Source organism: Pipistrellus kuhlii, unplaced genomic scaffold, assembly GCF_014108245.1.
Source record: "Pipistrellus kuhlii isolate mPipKuh1 unplaced genomic scaffold, mPipKuh1.p scaffold_m20_p_1, whole genome shotgun sequence".
Lineage (NCBI taxonomy): Eukaryota > Metazoa > Chordata > Mammalia > Chiroptera > Vespertilionidae > Pipistrellus > Pipistrellus kuhlii.
In genome coordinates, this window is record NW_023425404.1 from 63,080,402 (window position 1) to 63,106,510 (window position 26,109).

Genomic DNA, 26,109 nt, shown 5'->3' on the forward strand with positions numbered 1-26,109 from the left:
CGCACCTCACTGTGTACTGTATCTAGTCAACCGCCGGTCCAATCAGAATGAGCCCTCCCTGCTAGGCGCTGTGCAATTGGTGGGGGGTTGGGTTGGCAAAAAAGGTGGGCGCACGGCGTGGTAGTCAGCACGGCAATGCCAGAGTCCTCCCAGGGGCGCAGGGGGGGCGGGAGGGAAACGTGTGGGGGGACGCTGCCCAGTTTCCATGATGTCAATATAGTTCACTGGTGGTAGCCGGCTCAGCGAGGGGTACAGGGGGAAAAGGGGCAGAGACATCAGTCCCAGCTCTGTAGGGGCACATTTTGCAGTCCCTGATGAGATGGCCTGCGAGAAGCAGGAATGGTCCTGGCCTTTATCGCGAGGCAGGCAGGACCCTATGTCCACCAGTGGCAAGCTGCAGCAATACCACCACCCAAAACTTGGAATCCAGGTGATGACTCCAGAGTCCCTTTCTCCTCTGCCTGTAACTGGGGAGGGGGTCCTCTCACCGAGTGGGATCATGGAACCTCTGATGAAGGCAGCCTGGGGGTAGAAGATGACAGCCCCAGGACCTGGCACGCATTCAGCATCGAGGTGAGAATGCTTTTCTTCTGAGAGTTGTGTGTGGCATCTTCTCAGGGACTCCAGGTGAGACAGTGGCTCCAGTCAGGTGGATGGATGAGCTCCTGCCTCCAGGGATGGAGAAGTCGGAGCAACCAACCTGCTGCCCTTTATCATGGACAACAGGGACCAGAGGGAAGTCCATCTGATGAGCAAGTGATGATACTTGGCTGGGCTGTCATCAGCATTAAATCCCTGGGCTCAGACCCTAGACTTCTCAGCAGGGTTCCTAGTCGTCACAGCTTAAGCCGAGAGCCCCACTCGGTGTCTCACAGCATGGCACTGTGATCACAAACATCGACTGTAGGAGGTCTTGGTGCCCTAGACGGGGATCCCAACAGTCTGCAGCAAAGGAGGTAACCCAGTCCTCAAAAGAGAAAGGCCATGTGGGCAGGCGCCCCAGCACTGACACAAGCTCTTCTTGGGGTGTCCCAAATAGGGAGATGGTGCAAGTCCACCCCTTTCCAAATGCTTTTTGCTTTCTTAATACAAGTCTCTCCAGAACAGTGCTCTTCTTGGCCCCCTGATGTAAGCAAGGCAGGGAGGCAAAAGGGGCCCATCACAGCATCCCATATACATGCCCCCCTCTGGCCAAGACACCTGGACAGCAGACTCGGCTCTGATTGGGCAGCTCAGTAGCAGCGGGTGGGTCCAGAGGAAGAGGCGGCATCAGCGATTGGCCAGTTGGGCAGGGTTATATTTTACGGGCGGATTATCGTACATGAGGTACTTGGACAAAGTTTTAAGAAGGACCTTGTAATAAATAATATTCTGCACATCAAATCACTTTCACCGGCCCCACCCCCCGCAACACACACCAAAGAAAGGCTACACACACAACAGTCCCTCCCACCCTGTTACCCCATTCCCAAACCCAGCTAATTCTTTCTGTTACTTTAAGAGCCAGGTGGACTTCGCTGGCTCTGATGGGAGGAGGCCCCTGAATTGGATGCAGGATAATATATATGACAAAAAAGGAGGCAGAGGGGTCACAGAAGTGGGGAAGGCCAGGTGTGGGTTCTAAATGGCTCCATCTCTGCAATGAGACCACTGGGGGGCAGATGACAAACAAATTCCTCAGCATGGCGGGTCAGCTGAGAACCACAAAGCCCACTAGATGGCGTTTAGCTGTAACAGACTTTTTAAAAGGAGGGAAAGCTAAAGGAGTTCCCACAGGGAAAAGCTGGGGAAGGTGGCAGGGAAAGCTGAGGCCAGGTGTTAGATAAAGGGCCATTAACCGACTTTCCCATTATTACAAACTTCCGGGGTCTGGACTGCATTAGTTCCCCATCAAGGAAAGGGGAAATAATGAGCCCTGTCCGCATCACAAGGGGTCTCCTTTGCTAAACCAGCGAACTCTCCCTTGGCCCTACTCAGATGGCAGTCTCTGCTTCTCCCCTTTAGCTATCCACCTGTGGACGAGGGATCACCAGGTGGTCCACTCCTTCCCCCAGGCCCACTCCTCCCCTCCCACCAATGGGCAGCTTGAAGATTTACCTCTTTCTTCTCCTCATCTTCAGCACTGCCCTCTGGGCGGTCATCATTGCTGACTTGGTCTGCAACAGGCATGGGGGGCTCTGGCACCTCATTTTCTGTTCTGTTCTCATTTGTATCCATGGTCACTTCCTCCTTCTCCTCACTGACAGTATGGGGGGAGGTTGGGAGAGAAGGGCAGGAAAGAACCAAGGGGAAGAGAGAACAAAATGTCAGGTTGGGATCAGGAAACCTCCATGCCTCATCTCTTGGATGGGCTGGGAGAGCTGCTTTTCACACCAGACAAGAGACACCCCCTTCAAGAAAAGTGGGAAAGTTTTCCTTGAGGAAGTGCATGGACCAGAGCAACCCCAGATGGGATAAAGCTGTTATTTGTTGGGCCAACTGTTCTTAGGTAATTAATCAGAGTACTCTTACCTGAAGGCAAACAGCCCCCAGTCCCTCAAAAGTGACTGTGATTTGTCTACAACCTTGTGGCCTCTCTGTCCCCTAGTCACAGGCACCTGTATTTTACAAAATTGCAAACTAACTAAGTGGGTTTGAGAGCCACAGCCGTGGTCATTCTCCCGATTCTTGGGAGAATGACCACGGCTGTGGCAAATGATCCCAATCTTGTATTTAATCTACTGCTTAATAAGTAAAGACCTACAGACTCATAGGATCTGGAGACACCAAAAATGGAGAGATGGTAGGGGTGGGGGCTGTAGGGAAGTTAGGGGTGGTGAGGGTTCAAGCTTCAGCGAGAACCCTCGCTCACCCAAAAGGAAAAGGTGAAACTGCTGGAGAGTATGAAAGCTCAGAGGAGAAATCAGGCCACTTTTACCTGCTCAGAGGTGTAGGAATTGTTCTTACTTTCTGCTTTCGCCCAGTTTCTCCCACTCCCTCATTCCAACTTCCAAGAGATAAAGAGAGCAGCCTCCCAGCCAGGACACACCCTCCCCCACTTCATGCATTTTGCCCCCACAAATGCAGAATCCACTTCCACTTTCCCCCAATCACACAGGTTCTCTCTCATTTAAGGCAATGAACACTAGAGACTCACTTCAGATAAACTATTTTCCTCTCTTCTTTTTCTGTCTTCACCCCTAACTTCTACCTCCAATCTCATCCCCACTATCACCCATACACTGGGGTTAAAAAAAAAATCAAATTGAGATGATCAGGGGCCTGAGTCTCAAAAGGGAAACCAAACCTCCCCAGGCTGATAATCACCACCAGGAAATCCAGCATTCCCGACAGGCTGACTGACACTCAGAGGTCAGAACAGCTTCTCAGAGCAAGCAGGGAGGGATGCACAGGAAGGGGGGAGGGGAAACTCGGGACTATGCCCCCAGCTAACAGGCCCCCGCAGAAACACAAGATTCAACTCCCTAAATCTAAAGAAAAGGCTTATCCAAAAAATACCTATTTCCTCCAGAGAGAGGACAAGTGGGGCCAATTAGAAACCAGGCAGGAAGGACAAAGGGGGAAAGCAGAATGACTGAAAACAAACCAAAACGAAAGGCGGAATGAAAGCCACGGGGCAGAGAAGGAAGCCGAAGTGGGCTAGGTCAGTGGGGAAAGAGGATACATGGAAATGTGAAGCTCTCACCCTTCTTTGCTTTCTGATAACATGATTTTTTTTCCTCCCCCTGGAAGTGCTGTTTATCCCTTTCTGGAATGGAAGAAATAACAAAAACCAAACAAAAAATCCTAAAAAATTAAAACAAAACACCTTTCTTGTCCCAAGATCCCACCACCTCCTCCCCAGCCACCCGATCCAGAGAGAGAAAATCGAGATGGAGCAACTGGGGATCCAAAAAAATGGTAAATGGAAGGGGAGGTGGTGGTGGTGGGGAGGGAGGTTAAAATAGATCTGGATTTTAAGAGATAAGCGTTAAGTCCTCACGGCAAACCCCGAGTTCGGCCGCACTGGTCTCTCTGGAGGAGGCGGCGGCGGCGGCCAGGCTGCTGGTAGCGGCTGGCTCTATTGTATTAGCGGAGAGCGGCGATCAGCCGGAGACATGCAGGGCAGCCATCTTGCCACTTACCCAGCAGCCCGTGTGCGGAGGGAGGGCCGCTGCCGCAGGGGAGGGGAGGGAGGAGGGGAGGGAGGAGGGGAGGGGAGGCGGCGCTCAGTGAGCTCGGCTCTTAGCCTCTGGCAGGCCGGCCACCGGGCTCACAGCTGGCTCAGTGGGCCTGGCCCTTTTCCCTCTTTTCTCGGGTTACAGCAGCTACGAGGCCTGAGCCCGCGGGGAAAGGGTGCTCTCTCCCAGTCTTCCCAGGGGGCGGGGAGGGGGCTGGGTGGAGAGGACATACAAAGTTACAGCTGCTTGCCTGGAAGATTCCAGAGAATAGAAGCAAGGAAAACTGCAGAGCTGGGAGTGAGAAAAACGATTAGAGGGCAGATAACAATGTCAAAGTGGAAAGAGACACAGAATGGAGGGTCACAAGCAATTTTTTTTTTATGTGCCCACCTCCCTCTCTTCAAGAAACCAGACATGAAACCTCGAAACTAGATCAGGTCAAGGTAGGGAGGTGGGATGAGAATTAGTGCTAACCAATCACTACAGTAACTGGCCGCTCACCCAAACATTATGTTACACTCCAACCTGTCCTTCTCCCGTGGATGTTGGAAGTGGATAAACAGAGTTAGTTCTCTTTCGGATTACCAGTGAGGGGGTAGGTGGTGTGGGGGTGGGGGAGGGAAAGGTGTCTCTGAAGATATGACAGACAACTTTGTTTCATAGAGTCTTTAATAAGGTCACCCTGCCCCAGGGTCCACTGGAGACAGAAAAGGATAAACAGGGCAAGAGGACCTTGGATAGCTGAAGCATGAAGGCAATTCTTGGAGTCAGGGCTCCAAGGTGAGGGCTCTGAAGTGGTAAGAAACTGAAATGAGAGCGCTGTTACACCGGTGGGGGTGTTCTGCTGGGCAGAGAGTGACTGGGAACTAAGCAAAAATTATGGGCATCTTCACCAGCCTAAATGTGAAACGGGAAGCTGACTCTCATTATTCATAAAGCATTCAGTAGATGCTCAATATCATCATTTGTGGACTACAAAGGGGCTCCTTTTGTATCTTAGTAGCAGCAGAGGTTTAGCACTTCTGAGTACTTAACCAAAAGCTTAGTGTTTATCTCATTTGCAATACCAGAGCTTTTAGGTAAGAATAAAATTTTCTCCCTGCTGCTTAAAATCTTAATCCTACACGCTAAATAGGTCATGCAGTTTATTTTATACATTATTGTAAAAGTTCCCTGTCTCCTCAGTAAGATTAGGAGGAGCTCTGGAGTCAAATTGGCTAGGGCCCATACAAGTTGTGTGATATGGGCAAGTTTCTAACCCTTTCTGTACATTTCATTCTTAAACTGTAAAGTGGGAATAATAACAATACATATCTCATGGAACAGTATAACAGTTCACACTTAAGGGTCTGGCTTGAACAACACCCCTAGTCAGGTAAAGAATGTGCATAAATACATGTCTGATTAATAGGCCATTATCTCATTTGATGTCACCTATAGAGCTTTTTAAAAATGTTTATTTCCTCAAAGAGTAGACTTCTCTATCTCTCATACAAAGGCTTTCAGTAATTGGGCTGACAGATTTTCAGCAATATCCTCATCACTCTGTAACTGCTGGTTTACTTGCCCCTCACTCCATCCTGCAGGGTTCCTCAGGGCCAGAGACTACAGCCCTTGATCCCTAGCCCAAGGCCTACCTACCACAAAGAAATGCTCAGTAAATACTTCTGAATTAGGTTGTCATTGTGGGTACCAAGTGGACACTTTAAATAAGTGCTTGCTCAACTGTAAGTTTTCCTTTTAAAACATTTCTTTGGCTAGAATTCCCACAAATAATGTTACCTTTAAAAATCCTCAAATAAATACTCCCTGTCCATCAACTGTCCTAAAATACTTTCAACTGCCAATTTGCATCTCCAGAAGTAGAATCCTTAGAGAGAGAAAAAATTCTTTACTGGAAATTTCACCTTTTTAAAAAAAAATAAAAATAAGAATTTTATCATGTTATCCTTGGGCTTTTTAAGGCACAGCAAGTTTGTAATACTGCCCCATAATCAATTTTGTAGGATCCAAAACTTCCCAAGGCTTTATAAGAAGAATTCTTGAAATTTACTTGCAAGACCAATCCAAAAGGGAACTCAATTTACTTGCAAGACCAATCCAAAAGCCTTGTTAGCTGTGTGTCAGAGCCCCACCCAGCTTTTCCTTGAAGTCTCTGACTTCCCACTTATTTTAGTTCTTACACAAATGTTTCCAAAATCTTTGAAATATATGTGAAATTGCATGGGGTTAGGGTTGGGGTTATCTACCCATAATTAAACAGCATTTGTAACCCAGAAGAAAAGGATATTACTACTTGGAGGCTAACAACATCACACTACAGTTAACAAATAAATATGAATAAAATTCAGAGAGGCTAATGGAAAAGAAAATTTTATAAGCGTATGTTTGAAGTTTAGTTTTTGTAGAAAATTCATGAGGTGATGTGAAACTGAATAAAAAATAGTAGAAATTGACTACCACCAGGCACTGAGATTTTAATACAGAACGCTCTCAGGAGCATACTAGTTCCAAGATAACAAGGACAGTATGGTTTTGGGGGAATATGTCCTTAGATACCAATTTCTCAGTGAACAAATTCTACTGATGACAATAAATTCTACTTTTTTATTATGCATCATTTGGCATAATGGTACTGTAGGTCCTCCCTGGGGAGTACTATTTAATTACGGTGTCATATTGGCTTAAAGGACCATTTCCTTCCTCCTATTCAGGCAAAAAGCCTACATTTCTCTTGCAAAGTTTGTATATACAGAAAAGCAGTCTTCAGAAAATTTCAGGTTTGAATCTACAACTGCTCCCATAAAGTTCCTCCCCTTTTCTCCCCCCCTCTATTTTTTTTTTTTTTAAATAAAGAGAATATCCTTATTTTCTGTTTTATGAGGACATTTTTGTTATATCCTTAGCAGACAGAAGGCTGTATTTTGGAATAGGGCTCAAGTTAAATAGAATTGAGGCTCACAGATTCCTGCTCCAAGCAATGAAAAAGATAAAATTCTAAATCTAGAATTCCTCAGGGCACAATCAGAATCAGAATGTATTTAGCCAACCACGGCAAAAAAAAATTAGGCAATCTCTTTCAAGTGGTGAGAGGTCCTTGAAGTACAGTCTAATTTTTTTTTAAACACTTTTCTGAATCAATAGGCCCTATGCTGTTTTTATTAAAGTCATGTGATTTCTTAGGATGAAGGAAAACCAAGGTTAAGCCACAAAAGGTCTTTTCCATTTAATACCGTTGATCCCACTTTTAAAAGTGGCCAGGGTTCCCAAGGTCACTAGCTAAACACTAGAACTGGGGAGGGGGAGGGGGTGTGAGAGCCCAGGAGTGTTGTGAATTCGTTGTACCGGGACCTCTCAGAATAGCCTATGGGTGTAGGCCTGTGGCATGTCTTTTCCTTAGGTTGCTGACTAGACCATTTCAAGAGGAATGTGTGTAGTAAACTCACAGGCATTTCTAATCTAGAGACTGTCCACTGAACCTGGCCTAGGCAACAATGGACAATCACAGTATTTGCTCAAAGTGCCACTGTCTATCATCTTGTCAGAATCATGTAGATTAGATTACCTTAGTCATTAAATGAAGACCAAAGCCACCTTTCACTGGGGAGAAAAACTGTATATGACTCCAAGCCTAATTTGCCCTGGACTCCATGTGAAAATCCAGAAATAAAGGTGCTTCAAAATAGCATAAAGCACTGTTCTGTTGCCAGAAAGAACCTCACAGACCCACAGAATTTTAGGGCAAGCAAAGAGCTTTTTAGAAAATTACTTGCTTCTCAAGTAAGTGAGAAACTGCATTGGAGGCAGTTTCTCATGCCTACTCAGTAGCAAGTTGTCCACACCTACTTCCAAACTGTCATTATGCAAAGGCCATGTTGTACCCCCATGGGATGGGGATGGGGAGGCAAGTATTATCACTGCTTGATGGACATGAAAGGGAAGATGTCACCCCATTTCCTCATCGATGTGTAGCTGGGGAAATCCTGAACACTTTCCAGAATCCGCTGAGTTTTCACTTTATGGTCCTAGAAGAAAAACCCTTTCCAAAGGAGAATGTACTCATCCCAAAAGGAATAACAAAAACTTTTCAAAGTAGAATGAACTTTGGCTTTCAAAAAAACAAAGTAATGCCCACAAGATGGCAGCAGAGGCAAGAATGTGTAATGGACAGTAACAAAGGTAGTGCCAAGGTAAAAGCTATAAAGAGTATAAAATTATTAAAATCATTAAAAAATGAGATGATAAAATCATATCACCTGCCAACCACCCTCCAAAATCAGAAGTAAAAAACAGTCTAAAGTTCTCAGAAAAAGACTTTTACATAAAGGAAAAAAATCATACTGATAGTATAGTGTTAAAATTACATAGAAACAATCATGGGAAAACTTTAGGTCAACTGTCTATATAGGACATTCACCAAAGCAGTACCAGATTCCTGATGTCTAAAAGTTAAGCATCTTATTTTCTCAATGCTTTTATTTTATTTTTTTTCCCCCATGAGAATTTGAAGCCAGAAATTCTGGTTCAATGGCTTTTTAATTTATAATACTTGGCTCAGAATAATAAATGTTCAATTACAAATTTAATTTGACATGAGTATTTTTCTAGAACTAAATACAAGGAAATAAAAAACACATTAATTATCTAAATTATAAAACCAATTCAAGAGTCTTAGGGACCCCAGAAATAACTCTGGACTTGTTATGGATGGACTTCATATTTTGTAGTATGCTGTAAGAGCTAACTTAACTGTGCTAATAAAATGATAGCAAATAAACAAAAACACAGAAACTAAAACAGCAACACCCTTCTGTGTCTTTCTTTGTAGACCCTCAATATCCTTTATTAACCTGTATTCAGGGCTTAGATGTACCTGGTAAATGAGTTAAAAATTGAGAAAGATGTTTTGGGTCAAGTCCCTCACACTGTCTTGAGTTTGGAGACAGAAGTCTCTGCTGCCTGCTCTTAAGGAAGCAGAATTTTGGCCAGGTGATCCTAGATACGTTTCTTTACGCTCTCACCACTTTTCAGACTCTCTTAAGATTTTTGGTGGTAGCTCCCAGCATAGCAACTGAAGCCTAGCCTTTGTCCAGATAAAGTTCTGCTTTCATGTTTTAAAAGGAAACTAGGACCGCTTAACGAATTCTTGCGAGCCAAGAACTATCACACACTCCAAGTTTCTTGTTATACCCGAGTTGAAATATATCACTTACACAGTGTGATGAATCTTTTCTGATTCTGGTAGGTGAGAGGTCGGAGTCTCTGAGGTTTGGGGCTGTGTGGCAGCTGGTGGCTCTGCCTCTTCAGCTTCGCACTTCTTTGGGCTCTCCTGTCAGGACAAACATAGCAAAACAAACATAGCAACATACTTACATCGGCTGGGTTTCTTGTCTTTAATCTGGAGCTGGTAAAAGGCATAGCAGAATATACAACATACCACCTCTACACAAAGCTCTACATAGCTTTGCTATTTCATTTTATACAGTGGGATGGAATATTGCTTAAAGAATTTCCATGCCAGCTATCATTTTATTAGAATTCTTTTTCAAGAGAAGCAGGAAAAGGCTTCCTTTGAGCAGAAAAAAGGAGTTTTGTGGAAGAACTGACCCCGAGAATCCTGGAACTGAGAATTTAGCCTCAGGAACCAGGGAATTGGAAATGAGTTAAGTGGAATCTAACAGGTATCCCCAACCTTCTACATTTCTAATGAGCCTTGTCCAGATTGACCTTTCAGTTTTATAGCTAAGACAAAAGGGAAAATCATGCCTAATCCTCTCTCTCCCTCTAGGGAGAAGGCAGAATAGCCTACCCGTTCAGGCTGTACCCTCTGAGTCACATGCTTTTCGGCTGGCTCAGGTTGGCCCATGGGCCTCACTTGAATAGAGGATGATATGGAAGTCCTCTCCTTTGGCTCAAGGACCTGCGGTTGTAGCACTGGTGGAGTTGCAACCTCCTGACCAGAAGAGGGATCTTTGGTTTCAGTGTAGCTGGTGTTGCTGTCCCTGGAGATTCCAGGGCTCAGAGACTGAAGAAACGAAACACATAAAGCAAATTATTTTATATGATGTATGTTCAGTAGGTCACTGGTTTTCCAACTTCTGCTGACCCAATCGAATACTTTCAACTTTTTTGTCCCTGTGTTTATTCCTGTTTGAGTTAGTGACCTCCCTGGCTTCTTAGATTATTCAACAAATTACTTAGTAAGCCCCTCTGGGTGCTGGATACTGGAATACACATGTTAAAAGAGATGTTCCTAGCCTCAAGGAGTTTATAGTTTAGTAGAGATGGATAAATGAACTGAAAAAAACGTTCAAAGTTCAAATTCTTTTCTTTGGAATCAAAGGGGTTCAAAATGAAAAGGGACCCATTTAGGGATCAATGAACTGAAAATTAGATTCTGAAATGAGGGGAAAGTAATCACTGAACTGGAAACTAAAGGAAGCTTTTCCTATTTCTTCCAGAAAATATGATAGGTTCTCCTGTGATTGGAAAACACTGGTATACAGACAGAACATCAATGCACTCGGGGTACTCCCATACTTACTTTTCTGCTGTTGCTTGATGCTGAACGAGAACGGGAACGTGACCTAGACTCTGATGTTGATCTGGAACCCATCTTGGATCTACCACGAGGGTTGGCATGAGAGGCATCTCTCTGCTTAGATCTTGGAGGTGAGTGAGACTGAGAGCCTGAACTATCAGGAGAGCGAGATCTTGATCGAGAACTGGAAGATGAAGATGAGGAGGACCGGCTGGAGGATGAGTCTAACCGTTTCGATCTGTGGCTTGGGAGAAGGGGATGAGAAGCCCCTCTACCTTCCTTCTGTTCCAGAGACGGCTGTTTAAGAGATTCCTCAGTGATCCCTGTGGCCAGTGCTAATCCCTCCATTTTTAGAGGGACTGGTTGACCAGATCTGTCTAACTCAGTTTCAAGATCCTTCTGGGTTGAGGATTCAACTGGTGTGCTTTTCTGAACCAGAGGCAGGACACTTTCCTCTGGCACTTTCTCTGCTGGAGATTCTACTTTGGTGTCTGCAGGATTTGACAAGAGAGACAAGCCTCCCGCCAACTGGACAGGGTGCTGAGATATTAATAGCTCCCTGGCCTCAGCTTCTGTTTTAGGAGGAGATAACTGAATGAGAACAGGGGGGGCTGGGCCTTCCATGGGCTCTATTTCTTCTTCACTCTGAAGCTGGGCATTAGGTGGTGGTGAAGATGCTTCCTTGGTAAGTAAAGGTGGGGGAGTCTCCTCCTCACCGGCGGTTTGCTCTGGTTGTAGCATAACAGGGGCCTTCTCTAGATCTTCAGTCAGTCGAGGAGGGGAAGGGGACTTTGATTTTTCCTCTGAGCCTTTTGAAGGCTTTAATTCTTTTTCTTCTTCAAGGGGAGATGTTTTCATCTCTTTTTCCTGCTGATGTCTGGCCAAATGACTTTTTCTACTAGCCTCTTCCTGGGACCTTGTGACTCTCCCTCCTCTCTCTAATCCCTCCTGTTCCTGTGATTTTATGGTTTGGGATCTCTCATCCATCAGCTCTTCTGGTTTTGCTCTGGGCATCTCTTCCCTCTCTTTTTCTTCCTCAAACTGTTTCAGAACTGGTGCATCCCTCGATTTTAACCCCTCATCATCTTCTTCCTCTTCTTCCTCTTCTTCCTCCTCCTCCTCCTCTTCTTCATCCTCCTCTGCTTTCAAATTTCGATCTGCTCTGACCCTCAGATTTCTGGAAGGTGTTTCTTGATCCTCTTCTTCCTCAGCAGCCTGGCTGCACTCAGAGAGTTTAGCTGCTCTTGCCTGAAAAACAACAACAACAAAAAAAGACATATACAACAATTCCAGGTATATTAGCTCACTATCACCAGAAGAGAAAAAATATCTCATGAGACACACAGGAAAGAGAAACTCAATGATGTGCTTTCAGCAACATAGAAAAGTAAGTGTGACAGTAGACAAGCATGACTAATGTGTTCTCTAATGAGAAGCAAAATAATGACCAAAAGGACTACAATAATGAATCTTCTGGTTCATTTTTTAGCTTCAAGCTTGAAATATAAACATAAATTGAACATCAATAAAGTGGGAGGGGCTGATCTGCTATCATTTAATGTGACTATTTTTGTCATTTTGACATATTTTATTTCTCCTCATTATTTCTTTTCCATAGTTATAATTACACTATACATACAGGTTGTGTGTGGTTTTTTTTTGGCTAAACAACAGATTTTTAAAAAAATATATATATTTTATTGATTTTTTACAGAGAGGAAGAGAGAAGGAGAGAGAGTTAGAAACATCGATGAGAGAGAATCATCGATCAGCTGCCTCTTGCACACCCCCTACTGGGGATGTGCCCGCAACCTCTTTCTCTGCTCTTCACATGTCCTTGACAGGAATCGAACCTGGGACCTTTCAGTCCGCAGGCCGACACTCTATCCACGGAGCCAAACCGGTTCACTATCCACGGAGCCAAACCGGTTCCGGCTAAACAACAGATTTTTATTGTCTCAGAGTTTGGGAGGCTATTACAAGTTTGAGATCTAGGTGATAGCCAAAACTCTGAAGGCAGTAGGAAGGGATCTGTTCCAGGCCTCTCTTCTACCTTCTAGAAGTTCCTTGAACACTTCGAATGGTGTTCTCTCTGTGGTGTGTCTGTCTCTGAGTGCAAATTTCCCCTTTGCGTAAGAATACAGTCATATTTGATAAGGGCCCACCCTGATAACCTCATTTTAACTTGACCCTGTTTACAAATAAAGTCACATTCACAGATACTTGGAATTAGGACTTCAACATCTTTTGGAGGATGCAATTCAACCCATAACAGCAAAGTAGATGTCAATATATTTTCTATTTGCAGCTACATCTTCTTCCCTCTTTCTCTGCTCTTCACATTCCTTATTCCTCAACAGCCATCATTATTAAGATCAATCACTGAGGATAAGTTCAAAAGTTCAAAATGTATTTTTTTGAAAAAATGAAGTTATTAGCGGAACACCTAGAAAAATTTAAATGACTAAATATATACTTTTGTACTCTGTTCACTTAACATCAGATCATAAAGCTTTAAGGTTTTAACTGAATAATTAGAAATCTAAGGCTAGAGCAGATCTAAATTAAAAAAAAAAAAAAAAAAAAAAAAAGATGAAAGGGAGTAGAAAGAAGATGAGTACCGATTTTTCGGACCATAAGACACACTTTTTCCCCCCCAGAAGTGGGGGGAAAAAGTCCCTGCGTCTTATGGTCCAAATATAGCCTACACATATACTTTAAAAAAAAAAGTTTTTTTACTTGCCCGGCTCTGTGTGGTCTCTGTGTGCTTGCCTGGCTCTAAAATGGTTCTAAATGCTGCTGTTTACTTTACAGGGTTGATTACATGTGTTTATGACTGTGATGTTGGGTTTTAATGCACATAAAATATTTTAGGACACTATTTGTTTCAGAATCTTTTTTTCTTCATTTCCCTTCTCTAAAAACTGGTGCGTCTTACGGTCCGGTGTGTCTTATGGTCCGAAAAATACGGTATATAGAAATAGAAATGTAGAGAAACCAACTCTGAAATAGTCTGAGAAGGAAGAGCAGAAGCTATCCAAAGCATTATCAAAGAGATAGATGCTTTAAGAGGTATTTGACTTACCTGCCTGACCCTGGATGACCGTCTTTCTCCTTTCCTTGGTTTTTCATCATCAGAGTCACCTTTCTCTTCAGAAACAGAGGAACCTTTTCCTATCAAATGAAAGGAAATCAAGTCATATTCATGACATGAACACTCATTCAAGGCTGTTTTCTAAAACATAATCAATTATAGCATATGAACTGGTCAATACATCATTCTATCAATTTCTTTGACTTCTATGCAGAAGACTATATAAAGCCCTAAGGGTCAAGGTCTTAATAATTCCTGCTATGTATGTCTGAAATATTTTTTAAAAAAATATATTTTATTGATGTTTTACAGAGAGGAAGGGAAAGAGATAGAGTTAGAAACACTGATGAGAGAAAAACATCGACCAGCTGCCTCTTGCACACCCCATACCGGGGATGTACCCGCAACCGAGGTACATGCCCTTGCCCGGAATCGAACCCGGGACCTTTCAGTCTGCAGACTGATGCTCTATCTACTGAGCCACACTGATTTTGGCTGTCTGAAATATTTTTAATATCCCAAAGCCAATTCACTTAGTACAAATAACTCAAATGTAAAATAACTACCAAGGGCTTCAAACTGTCTAACAAAGATGTACAAATACTAAATGCAGTTCTTTCTTTTTTTAAAGTATATGTATTTTTCATTTCAGAGAGGAAGGAAGAGATAGAGAGATAGAAACATTAATGATGAGAGAATCACTGATTGGCTGCCTCCTGCACACACCGCACACTGGGGATCAAGCCTGCAACCAGGGCATGTGCCCTTTATTAGAAATCATTTCGCAGACTGACGTTCTACCCAGTGAGCCAAACCGGCTAGGGCCAAAGTACACTTATTTTTTTTTTTTTCAAAGTACACTTATTTTTATAAAATGTTTTCTCGCTCTGAATTAAAACTCTAGATCCCACTAGGTTCAATGTCTATTTTTTTAAAATTTCCTATTACTACCACTAGTTTTGACTAAAATATTATGATTAATATGCCAGTTTGTAAAATAACAATCTCATAAAGTAAGTACTTATAGGTGTGGTTTTCAGAACCTTAACGTTCTTAGAAATTACTAGAAACAACAGGACAAGGCTTCAGAAATGAGCCCTTCTCAATTACGTATTACATATGGAGCTCAAAGTGAGATTTTAAAAAAAGGAAAAATAAGTTATATTAAAAAAAAATGCTTGGAAACTACCAATCTAGGTCATTTCAAATAGTAACTCCAGGTAAAACTGAAAAAACTTTCACATTTCATGAAGGATGGTAACTGTGGGTAAATAGTATTTAAACTGGCGGCAAATAAAGCAGATAGTATGATCTCTAACTCAAGGCAGTATTTATTTCTACATTTCAACAATCTAAAATGAACTAGAAGACTGCACATATTTTATAAAACTTTACTCCATGGTCACCTGATTAACAAGATCTCTGCATATACACCATTTTTAAAATCTTGGTTAGTGAATAAAGACTTGCATATGGGTGTGTGCATAGGATCTATGGTTAAGATATATAGTGACAGGCCAGATTCTTTAGTAAATATGTAAAGGATAATCTAAGAAGTCAATAAATAAGTAGTGGTTAAAATAATCAATAGCTTTATAATTAAATGACCTGGAATAGATTAAATTATAAAATTAACAAAAAGGTATTTCCTCAAAGTACAGCTCCTTTGCAAGTGTAAAGGAGAGAAACAGATTTATTGATAGTTTTATAAAAAGAAAAAAAAAAAGGCAGGTGTGGGACAGATACATAGGCAGAGCACAGAGGATTTTTAGGGCAGCAAAAATATTCTATATGATACTGTAATGATGAATACATGTCATTTATATTTGTCCAAACCCAGAGAATGTACATCAATAGTGAACCTGAAGGTAAACTATGGACTTTAGGTGATTAGGATGTGTCAATGTAGGTGCATCAAAAAAAATTTTTTTAGATATATTTTATTGAGTTTTTACAGAGAGGAAGAGGGAGGGATAGAAAGCTAGAAACATCGATGAGAGAGAAGCATCGATCCCCTACTGGGGATTGATGTGCCCGCAACCAAGGTACATGCCCTTGACCGGAATCGAACCCGAGAACTTTCAGTCCAGAGGCCGACGCTCTATCCACTGAACCAAACCGGTTTTGGCAAGGTGCATCAATTTTAAGAAGCGTGCCACTCTGGTGAGGGATGCTGATAGTGGGGGAGGCTATCCATATGTGGGGCAAAGGACATATGGGAACTCTGTACCTTCCTCTCGATTTTGCCTTGAACTTAAAACCACTCTAAAAAACAAAAAACATTATCCAGGTGCTCAAGAGTTAAAAAAAAACATAAAGTTAATTAGGTTGGAGGGAAGGTTAAAAATTTTAAATTGCAGATATTTTAAAGCTTATACGTAGATAATTTCCTGACCAGGAATCAAACCGTTGACGTCCTGGTTCAGAGGTCTATGCTCAGTCACACCAGCAGGCAAGAAAACAAACATTTTTAAAATAATAAAATCCTGCCCTGGTCAGTTTGGCTCAGTGGACAGAGTGTTGGCCTGTGAACTGAAGGGTCCCGGGTTTGACTCTAGTCAGGGGCACATGCCCAGTTTGCAAACTCGGTCCCTGGTGGGGGGCATGCAGGAAGCAGCCAATCAATAATTCTCATCATTTATGTCTCTCCCCCCCATTCCCGAAATCAATTAAAAAATAAATAAAAAATCCTAAACTCTGAAGGGAAAACCTACAGAGGTTCTCAGATACTCCTCAAATACAATAAATTGCTAAAAAATTCATAGACCTAACCATCCCAAGTACTTAAAAAAAAAAAAATAGATTTTACTAATTTTTTACAGAGAGAAGGAGAGGGGTAGAAAGTTAGAAACATCAATGAGAGAGAATCATTGATCAGCTGCCTCTTGCACACCCCCTACTGGTGCATGCCCTTGACCAAAATCGAACCTGGGACCTTTCAGTCCACAGGCTGATGCTCTATCCACTGAGCCAAACCGGTTTTGGCCATCCCAAGTACTTTTATCACTGCCAAGTTCTATGTAAGAAACATTTTTGTTTTATTTTCAATATAAAAAGTTATAAGCACATATTTGAAGTCATATGAGAAATGTTTTGTGTTTAATAACAGGCTTTCAGTAAATTTCAGTGGGGAGTGTGCAGGAGGCAGCTGATCAATGTTTCTCTCATCGATGTTTCTAACTCTACCCCTCTCCCTTCCTTTCTGTAAAAAAAAAATAAAAAAAAAAAAAAAAAAAAAATATATATATATATATATATATATATATATATATATTTTTTTTTTAAAGAAGGATGCCTGGCTGGCATGCCTCAGTGGTTGAGCATCGGCCCATGAACCAGGCAGGAGGTCACAGTTCGATTCCCCATCAGGGCACATGCCTGGCTATGGGCTCGATCTCTAGTGTGGGATGTGCAGGAGGCAGATCAAGGAGAGCCAAGGAGGATTTTATAAACAAACTAGAGCAGTGGTTGCCAACTGGTGGTCCGTGGACCACTGGTGGTCCATGCCCAAAGGTTGGTGACCATTGAAAGAGAGGCCCAGTGCACAAGTCTGCGCACCGGTGGGGCCCTTGTTGTGGTCTGTGGGGACGAGGCTAAAACTGGCAGTCCAACGCCACTGGCTTCTCCCACTCATCCCGTCCCTGCTACACCTCACACTGTCGGTCCAGATTAGGAGAGGTTCACGATGCCACAGCGGCACTTGCCACTATGAGCCCTGTGTCTGGCACCCATGAGCTGTGTCTGGCGCCCATCAGTCAGCGGAGCAGTGTTCCCGCTATGGGAGTGCACTGATTACCAGGGGTCAGCTCCTATGTTGAATGTCTGCCCTCTGGTGATCGGGGCACATCATAGCGACCAGTTGCTTAGGCTTTTGTATAATATAGACTAGAAGCCCAGAGCACAAAATTGCACCGTCCCACCCACTCGTGCGGCCTGGCTGTGCTCACAGACCCACCCACCCACGACTTGCCCACCTGCTCACACACCCCCACAGCCCTGCCCACCCATGTGTGCCTCACCACACTCACAGCCCCACCCACCCAGGCCTGCCTTTGGTCATTACGGAGTTAGGGCCACTGGGTTTTTATAATATAGATTCTTTCTTCCTATTTGGAATTTTGTCTACAGTACATAAAACAGAAGGCTGTCAGAATATAAGTCAAAGATCCTGATGAAATATAATACTGAAAAACTATTCTTTTAGTCATTCAAAATTGATCAACAGAACTTTAAGAGGACTTTAAAACCAGAAGTCACATTCCCTGAGATTCTCAGGGTAGGGCCCAGGAATCCATAGTCTTGTACCGTGGTTGCAGACACATCCCAGTAGGGAGTATGCAAGAGGCAGCTGATCGATATATCTCTCATCGACGTTTCTAACTTTCTATCCCTATCTCTTCCTCTCTGTAAAAAATCAATATGTTTAAAAAAAAAATAGTAAGCTAGCCCTGGCCAGTGTGGTTCAGTTAGCTGGAGTGTCACTGTGAGCACCAAACGTGGCATGTTCAGTCAGGGCGCATATGGGAAGCAACTGATCGATGTTTCGCTCTTTCTGAAACCAATGAAAACAAAGCAAAATAGTCTTGCTGGTGTAGCTTAGCAGTTAAGCCTGGATCCAGGAACCAAGAGGTTATGGGTTTGTTCCCCGATCAGGGCACATCCTAGTAGGGGGTACCTATGGGAGGCAGCTAATCGATGATGTTCCTCTTTCATTGGTGTTTCTCTCTCTCATTCCCTCTCCCTTACTCTATTACATCTCTTTTATTTTATTTCATCTCTTTTATTTTTCAGCTCTCCTTTCCTTTTCCTTTACCTGTCCCCGCTCCTCATTCCATTAATGATAGCCACAGGCAGGGTCCTGCTGACGACATTAAATACTGAAGAGACTAACTACCCTCACTCTACATCCTTATTTCTATGAAAGATACATTGAAACCTTATTTCTATGTCAAGATGCATTCATTTCAAATTCCAGTTGTTTTTGTTAATCTTCACCCGAAGATATTTTTTCATTGGTTAAAAAACATTTTTTAAGTTGATTTTAGAAAGGAAGGAAGAGGGAGAGAGATAGAAATATTGATGAGAGAGAATCATTGATTAGCTGCCTTCTGCACACCCCAAAGTAGGGATTGAGCCTGCAATCCAGGTATGTGCCCTGACGGGAAATTGAACCATGACCTCCTGGTTCATAGGTTGACACTCACCAATAAGCCACGCCAGCTGGGCCACAGAATTTTCTTTTAAGAGACAGTGCAAGTGAGTGGGAGAGATAGAAACATCGATGTGAGAGACACACATTAGACACATCGATTGGTTGCCTCCTGCATGTACCCCGAGGGGAGCCAGAAATAGTTTGCAACCGAGGTATGTGCCCCTGACCAGAATAGAATCCGAGACCCTTCAGTTTACAGGCTGATGCTCTAACCACTTAGCAAGACCAACTAGGGCTCAAATTACATTCCGAGACAGGTTTTTCCCTTAAAATGAGTTCCTTATCAAATCATGTTCCTAACAAGAATTTTCAACGGTTCCCCCATTACCTTTAGAATAAAAAAGTTCATACACATTGGCTTAGTATTTCAAAGCCTTCTACAATATTATCCCAATCTACTTTTTAAATTGTTTCTCTATTTAAAAAAAAATATTTTTTTATTGATTTTTTACAGAGAAAGAGAGGGATAGAGTAAGAAACATCGATGAGAGAAACATCGATCAGCTGCCTCCTGCACACCCCCCACTGGGGATGTGCCTGCAACCAAGGTACATGCCCTTGACTGGAATTGAACCTGGGACCCTTCAGTCTGCAGGCTGATGCTCTATTAACTGAGCCAAACCGGTTTCAGCAGTTTCTCTATTTTTGAATATGAAAGAATACTTTACACTGGCTTGATTCTTTTGATACCTCTTTTTTAAAGATAGCACAATCATTCCTATCTCTATACCTTTGTTTCCTCCTAAAAATACCCTGATCTGTGCCAATTCAAATCTTACCTATTTTTAATATATATATATTTTTATTGATTTTTTACACAGAGGAAGAGAGAGGGATAGAGAGTTAGAAACATCGATGAGAGAGAATCATTGATCAGCTGCCTCCTGCAGAATCCCTACTGGGGATGTGCCTGCAATCAAGGTACATGCCCCTGACCAGAATGGAACCTGGGACCTTTCAGTCTGCAGACAGATGCTCTATCCACTGAGCCAAACTGGTTTCGGCAAAATCTTACCTATTTTTAAGGCTTAGCTCAAATCCTACACCTTCATGAGGCTCTCTCTAATCTCATTAGTCCTCAGAATGCTCTTACTCTTGAAATCATATGGTACATGTGTCTGTACTACTTATATGTCATTTAAAAACGTAACATATCATATTATAGTGTTAATTTTATGTGCAATTACCTTTTCTCTCCCTAAATATATTTTACAAATGGGCTAACTCCCCATATACATATAGAGATATGTATGTAGCAGAAATTCAATACATATTTTGAGTGACTTTTGTTTAAGAAAAGTGAACAACTAACTTGTAAGTTTTACTTTTCCTCTTGGCTTTACACTCAAGGAAAAAAGAGTGCTAAGAGCAAAATGGATCAATTTAGGGTCTGCTACTTTTATATATGAGAAAAGAAGTTTCTTAAAAAATGTATTTTTCTCCAATCATTAAACATTTCCTAAAAATATATTTTCAGGAAGAATTCTATGTTTATCAGAAGAGCCAGCAACTTTCAAACATTCCAAAACTGTTAAATATGAAATTATCACCTTCCCTAAGTCCACTGATAGCTTATCTAACAAAGGAGTAACATGCAAATTGACCATACCTCTGCTACACCCACCAGCCACTCAGAGCAAGTATGTAAATTAACCATAAGCAAGATGGCTACAGCCGCAGAGAGCAGGAAGGATGCTTGGGTTTCCCAGGCAATGGAAGAAGCCAAGCTTTCTGCCTGCCCTTGCCGACCTAGGTCTCCACACAAGGCTACAAAGTTTCAATCATAAAAGGTAAACACAAATCCAAACAGAAATGGCTGCTGCCAAGGAGCAAGCAGAAGGCTTGGCCCTGCTCCAGGCTACAAAGTTTCAACTGTAGAAGGTAAATAAATTCCAGATACCAGGGCCTCTGCTTGGGTCGCCAGGGGGTTTGGCTGGCTTGCAAACCACCACAGGCCCCTCGCCCAGGCAGCCCTACACCCCAAGGGAACCCCACCCTGATCCAGGACACCCTTCACGGCAAACCAGCTGGCCCCCACCAGTGCACCAGGCCTCTATCCTATCTAATAAAAGAGTAATATGCAGATTGACCGTCACTCCATCACACAAGATGGCTGCCCCCATGTGGTCAAAGATCCTCCCCCCACGCGGACACAAGATGGCCACCACAAGATGGCCAGCAGGGGAGGGCAGTTGGGAGGGATCAGGCCTGCAAGGGAGGGCAGTTGGAAGGCACCAGGCCTGCAAGAAAGGCAGTTGAAAGCAATCAACCCTGCAGGGAGAGCAGTTAGGGGTGACCAGGCTGGCAGAGGAGGGAAGTGGGGGGGCAACCAGGCTGGCAGGGGAGCAGTTAAGACATCAATCAGGCTGGCATGGGAGTAGTTAGGAGGTGATCAGGCTGGCAGGCAGAAGCGGTTAGGGGCAATCAGAAAGGCAGGCAGGCGAGCAGTTGGGAGCCAGCAGTCCTGGATTGTGAGAGGGATCCCAGATTGGAGAGGGTGCAGGCTGGGCTGAGGGATACCAACTCCACGCCCCCGCATGAATTTTGGGCACCGGGCCTCTACTGATTAATAATGATTAAAAACAATAACACTGATTCAAAATACTTGTTAATTTACACATTGGCTTAATATAGCTATCTACTGTACACACATCTTATATACATATTCTCCTAAAAGGATATTGTCTTAGCCCGACCAGTGTGGTTCAGAGGTTGAGTGTCGACCTATGAACCAGGTCCTGGTCAGGACACATGACCAAGTTGTGGGCTCGATCACCAGTAGGAGGTGTGCAGGAGGCAGTGGTCAATGATTCTTTCTCATTATTGATGTTTCTATCTCTCTCCCTCTCCCTTCTCTGAATCAATAAGAAATACATTTAAATAAATAAAAGTAAAATAAAAAAATAAAAGGATACTGTTTTAGATAGGTAGTTCCTAGCAAACAAAGGCTCAATTTACAGACTTTTGCTTGAGATATTATGCAAAACTAAGGGCTTAATAATATGAAAAATTTAATCTTGCCTGAACCTAGTCCACATACTGGGTTAGAGCTCACAAAATACTCTGCATTGACTTTCATAGCACAAAGCACAATTCTAATTAATTATGTAATAATTTAGTTATGTCCATCTTCTCACTAGACTATAGATTTCATTAGGGCAGAGACTTATCTTTCTCTACTATACTTCTGGTGCCTCAAACATGCCTGGAGTAACAGGTGCTCAATAACAATTATGAATTAATAAATTGCAGCAGATGCTCTTTGAGGGATGACTGGATGTGCAACTCAAAATATATATAATTGATGAAGAGGTAAAAGAAAGTCATGACTGTTGGTAAATTCAGAGGTAGAAGAGGTTAAAGAGGTACAGATGAGAAGAAAAATCATACCACCATACAAAACATTCTGAGAGGTTAACACAACAGAGGTGAGAGCAGACTTCAAAAAGGACATACCGTAATTTCCATGAAAAAACATGTCAAATAACAAGTCAGAGTTTCCCTGGGACTTTAATGGAGGTTTAGTATGAAAGGAGGTGTAACTACCTCCCCCCACCAACTACGCAGGATTGACAAAATTGCGCAGTGGGGAGGGAGATACGTACTGGGCGAATGTCTGCTGAGTTCCAGCTCTGGTCTCTCCAGGCTGCTCTGAAAGTCAGGAGGCAGCAGGGAAGTCACTCCCTCAGGATGGATCATCTCGTCCTCCGACTCAGCTGAAGCTTCTGCAAAGTACAGATTGGGTCGGGGCAGGGAGGGAGTGAAGGGCTCAGCATGTGGGAATATGTAGAGGAGTGAAGGAGGTCAGGCAAAGTCATGGATACAGAGTTTACACTAAAAATAGTGCTATCCATAGAGGAAAAACTCCCTAGGATTAAGCTCTACTTCATCTAAAAGGGTGGCTTAATTTACTTATTACTCTTTCTGTTGGCAGGAATCCTTTTCTAGTATGATAGTCAAATTGTCTTCTTCCCTGACAAAAGGTAAATAGTAACTCACTTGGCATAAACTACCAAAGCAAATAAAATAGTCTTAGGCTGACTTATTCCCCAAATTGCCTAAACAGGCCCATCTACTCAGTTACAGGAACAATAATGAAGAACTTCTAAGAAGGGACTGTCTGGGCTTACCTTCAAGTTCTGCAGCTTCTCGAGCTTCACGTTCCAGACGCTGCCTAAGTAGCTCCTGCTGCTTTTCCAGATACTGCTTTATGAAACTGTTCTGGCTCATTTCCTCGCCAATCTGGGTTGAGGACATGAAAAAAGAAAAGAAAAAGAAAAATTCTAGGAAAGCAAACTAGGAAAATGCAAGGAAGAAAATTCCATGGAGCAAAGGTCTACCCCTTATACCTGGACTCAAGAAAGATGATTAAAATGTTGAATGGCTTCTTTTTAAGCAACTTTTATGTTGAAAATCAAAATAAATGGTCCTATGGTTCACAAAAAATGGCAAAAAAAGGAACTACACATAATTTCTTATTTTAAATATTCAGTTCCCATCCAAAAAGTGATGCACAACTTAAAAGAAATACAAATTCCTGTAAAAGTATCTAAATTTTTAGGTACTTTTAATCTAAACTTTTAGAAAATATTATCTAAAAATAATCTAAAATTTTCAGTAATATCAGAAATAAAAGGGGAAAATACTAGGTCATACTATTTCATCTTTTATTGTTAACAAAAGATCAACCTCTACCTATCCAGGGAACAGTTAACATCTCCAAAATTCAAGTACAGGACTTAAAAAAATATGAAAGCAAGAGACTAAAGGGATATCCATTCAGCTTTAGACAGAGTTCTTAGTCCATTTTCTTTGGGTGATAGGAAATACTTGGTAACATTTAAAATGCAGTTGCTTAATCCTTCCGATCCTTTTTTTTGCAACACAGACTCCCAGATCACTCTTCTGGTCTTCAGCTTTCTCTCCACAAGTCCCCCACCAGAGAGAGCCTTCTTGCTTGGTAACTGCTATTAGAACTCCAGAAAAAGGAAAAAATCTAAATACTTTCTATGTTACTAGTCATCTTTCCTAAGCATAGTAAATGTTTGCTTTCACCTAAAATATAGATAAGTTTCTTGGTACTCAATGAACATTGATGAAGTGTAGGTTGCTCATATGAGAGAATATATGTATTAATTGCAAAAAAATTATATAATAAAAGCAAAGCCTCAAAGACTAAAATGCAAAAGGAATATAATCATAAACTGATTAATTTATGCAGTGTCTTATGCTTAACTAAACCTCTGTAAACGGGCTATATTATAACACAGCTTAATGAGGCGATAACAAGGGAGTAAGAATTTTCCACAGTATCTTGGGACTTCATCTAGTACTGGAGCTGCACACCACTGCAATAACAAAGATCTGGATTTTTCCTTTAGTGCATGACACATTACAATGATGAGATTTTAAAATGGAAAAGAATCTTAAGAGATCATACAGTCTAAGACAGAGTTAAAATGTTAGCTTTTAAGGTTGTTTTTTTTTTAAACTGTGGAATAATTCTTTCTAAAAAAAAAAAAATCTTATGCAAAAACTCAGTATACAAACCAGACAAAATAGATCTAATCTAGTGTAAAAGGGGAGTGTGAATCTCTGCTTACTTGGGACTAAGGTATCTTCCCCAGGAAGCCCCCAAAAAGCAACTCCACAAAACCCCAGCAGAGCAGTTATAGTACTAAGGATCTAGTTCAACCTCTTTATCTTATACACAGGGAAGTTGAGGAAACCAAGGTTTCCAAAGGTTAAGTATGCCCTAAGTAACAGAACAATTAATAATGTTTAGGAGTAACTTCATGGTTAGTATTAACACTTTTAATGGTGGATGATTTCCAAAAGATTGAATTCTTAGAAAATCTATGTCAACACAGTATTTCCTTAGCCAAGCATTTTCCTTACATTGTATATCTACATTCAAAGACCACTATTTTCCCCAAATCAATGGCAAATAAATGACTTCAGATTCCAGGACAACACTTAATCAGTTGGAGCCACATTTTTTCTGCACACACCATTTCAAGTATCAGAAATCAACTAACATCTCCTCTGATTCTGTTCTTTAATTCTTTATTAGAATTCAACTGTCCTGGAATGAGAACATTTCTGACCAAGGGAACTTCGGAAATATTGGTAAGGAATTAAGTCTCAAATATACATGGTGTCCTTCCATGTATCTGTGCATCTAAAGAGTCTACCCCATCTAATGAGCTTTCTTTCTTACCTGGGAATTTGGCTGAAATGCAGCATGGGGCGTTGAGTGTTTCTGTAAATTTTCTAGCATTAGAGCCTGGTATAGAAAAGGGCAAAAAGTCAGAAAACAGGGGGGGGGAAACACCCACCCCTCCCTCAATCTCTTCATGAAGTGCAATGACTAACCATACACATTTAAACTGAATTCCTTTTCCAGAGACCTAAAAAGCCCTTCACTAATACTGTTCTCATTTATCTTCAGAAGACCCTTAAAGGTAGCCATGGTTACTGCTCCCAAAACGAACAGAGGTAAAATGTAGGCACACAAGAGACAATCAGGGACTTGGCTATGTAACACAATCAGTGACAGAACCACTGCCATAATTCCTATTATCTTCTGCACTTCTGACTAGTGCTCCTTCTAAATCTGACCCTGCAGGTAAAATTACTTCAAATACTCAAATCAGCTTCAAATGCATGAAACCAACATGGGGCTGCTAGCTGCGGGCTGATTGAATTACTAGGTCAGTTACCCAGGAGTAGATCTACTCGAGATTCTTTCCAAAAAAGTGACACGTAGCTTTAACAAATTGAAAAATTTTTCAAAAAGGAGGCTACAGAACAGAACGAGCCCAGACTCTGTAAACTATGCTCCAACACACACACACACACACACACACACACACACACACACACACACACGAGCGCGCGCGCCCGCACAAATGTCAGCTTATGTATAAGCAACGGTCTGCCAACTTAACCCTTGAGCCAACCCAGCCCCAAAACTACCCACCACATATCCTAATGGACCCTTATTAAAACCAAGACATCCTCATCTTCCCTCCATTCACAAACCTATACACACCGACCCACCCACCACCTACCTCGTGATTATCCCACCCTAACTTACAAA

At 42.2% G+C, this 26,109-nt stretch overlaps 1 protein-coding gene across 9 annotated transcripts in view; it reads right to left on the reverse strand.

Annotated features, from left to right (window-relative positions):
- Window positions 1-26,109, reverse strand: part of ACIN1 (apoptotic chromatin condensation inducer 1) — a 34,397-nt gene that overhangs the window by 7,315 nt on the left and 973 nt on the right. For 6 of the 9 annotated variants that reach the window (XM_036448740.2, XM_036448744.2, XM_036448741.2 and 3 more), the window contains exons 2-9: window positions 25,228-25,293; window positions 23,138-23,249; window positions 22,613-22,732; window positions 13,787-13,875; window positions 10,705-11,949; window positions 9,970-10,185; window positions 9,374-9,489; window positions 2,098-2,239 (exon numbers count right to left, since the gene is read on the reverse strand). In XM_036448740.2, coding sequence (XP_036304633.1) covers window positions 2,098-2,239; window positions 9,374-9,489; window positions 9,970-10,185; window positions 10,705-11,949; window positions 13,787-13,875; window positions 22,613-22,732; window positions 23,138-23,249; window positions 25,228-25,293 — 2,106 coding nt within the window. Of the gene's footprint in view, window positions 1-2,097; window positions 2,240-3,685; window positions 3,749-3,982; window positions 4,141-9,373; window positions 9,490-9,969; window positions 10,186-10,704; window positions 11,950-13,786; window positions 13,876-22,612; window positions 22,733-23,137; window positions 23,250-25,227; window positions 25,294-26,109 lie in introns of those variants that run through there. The other 3 variants (XM_036448745.2, XM_036448743.2, XM_036448746.2) reach the window with 3 other exon arrangements.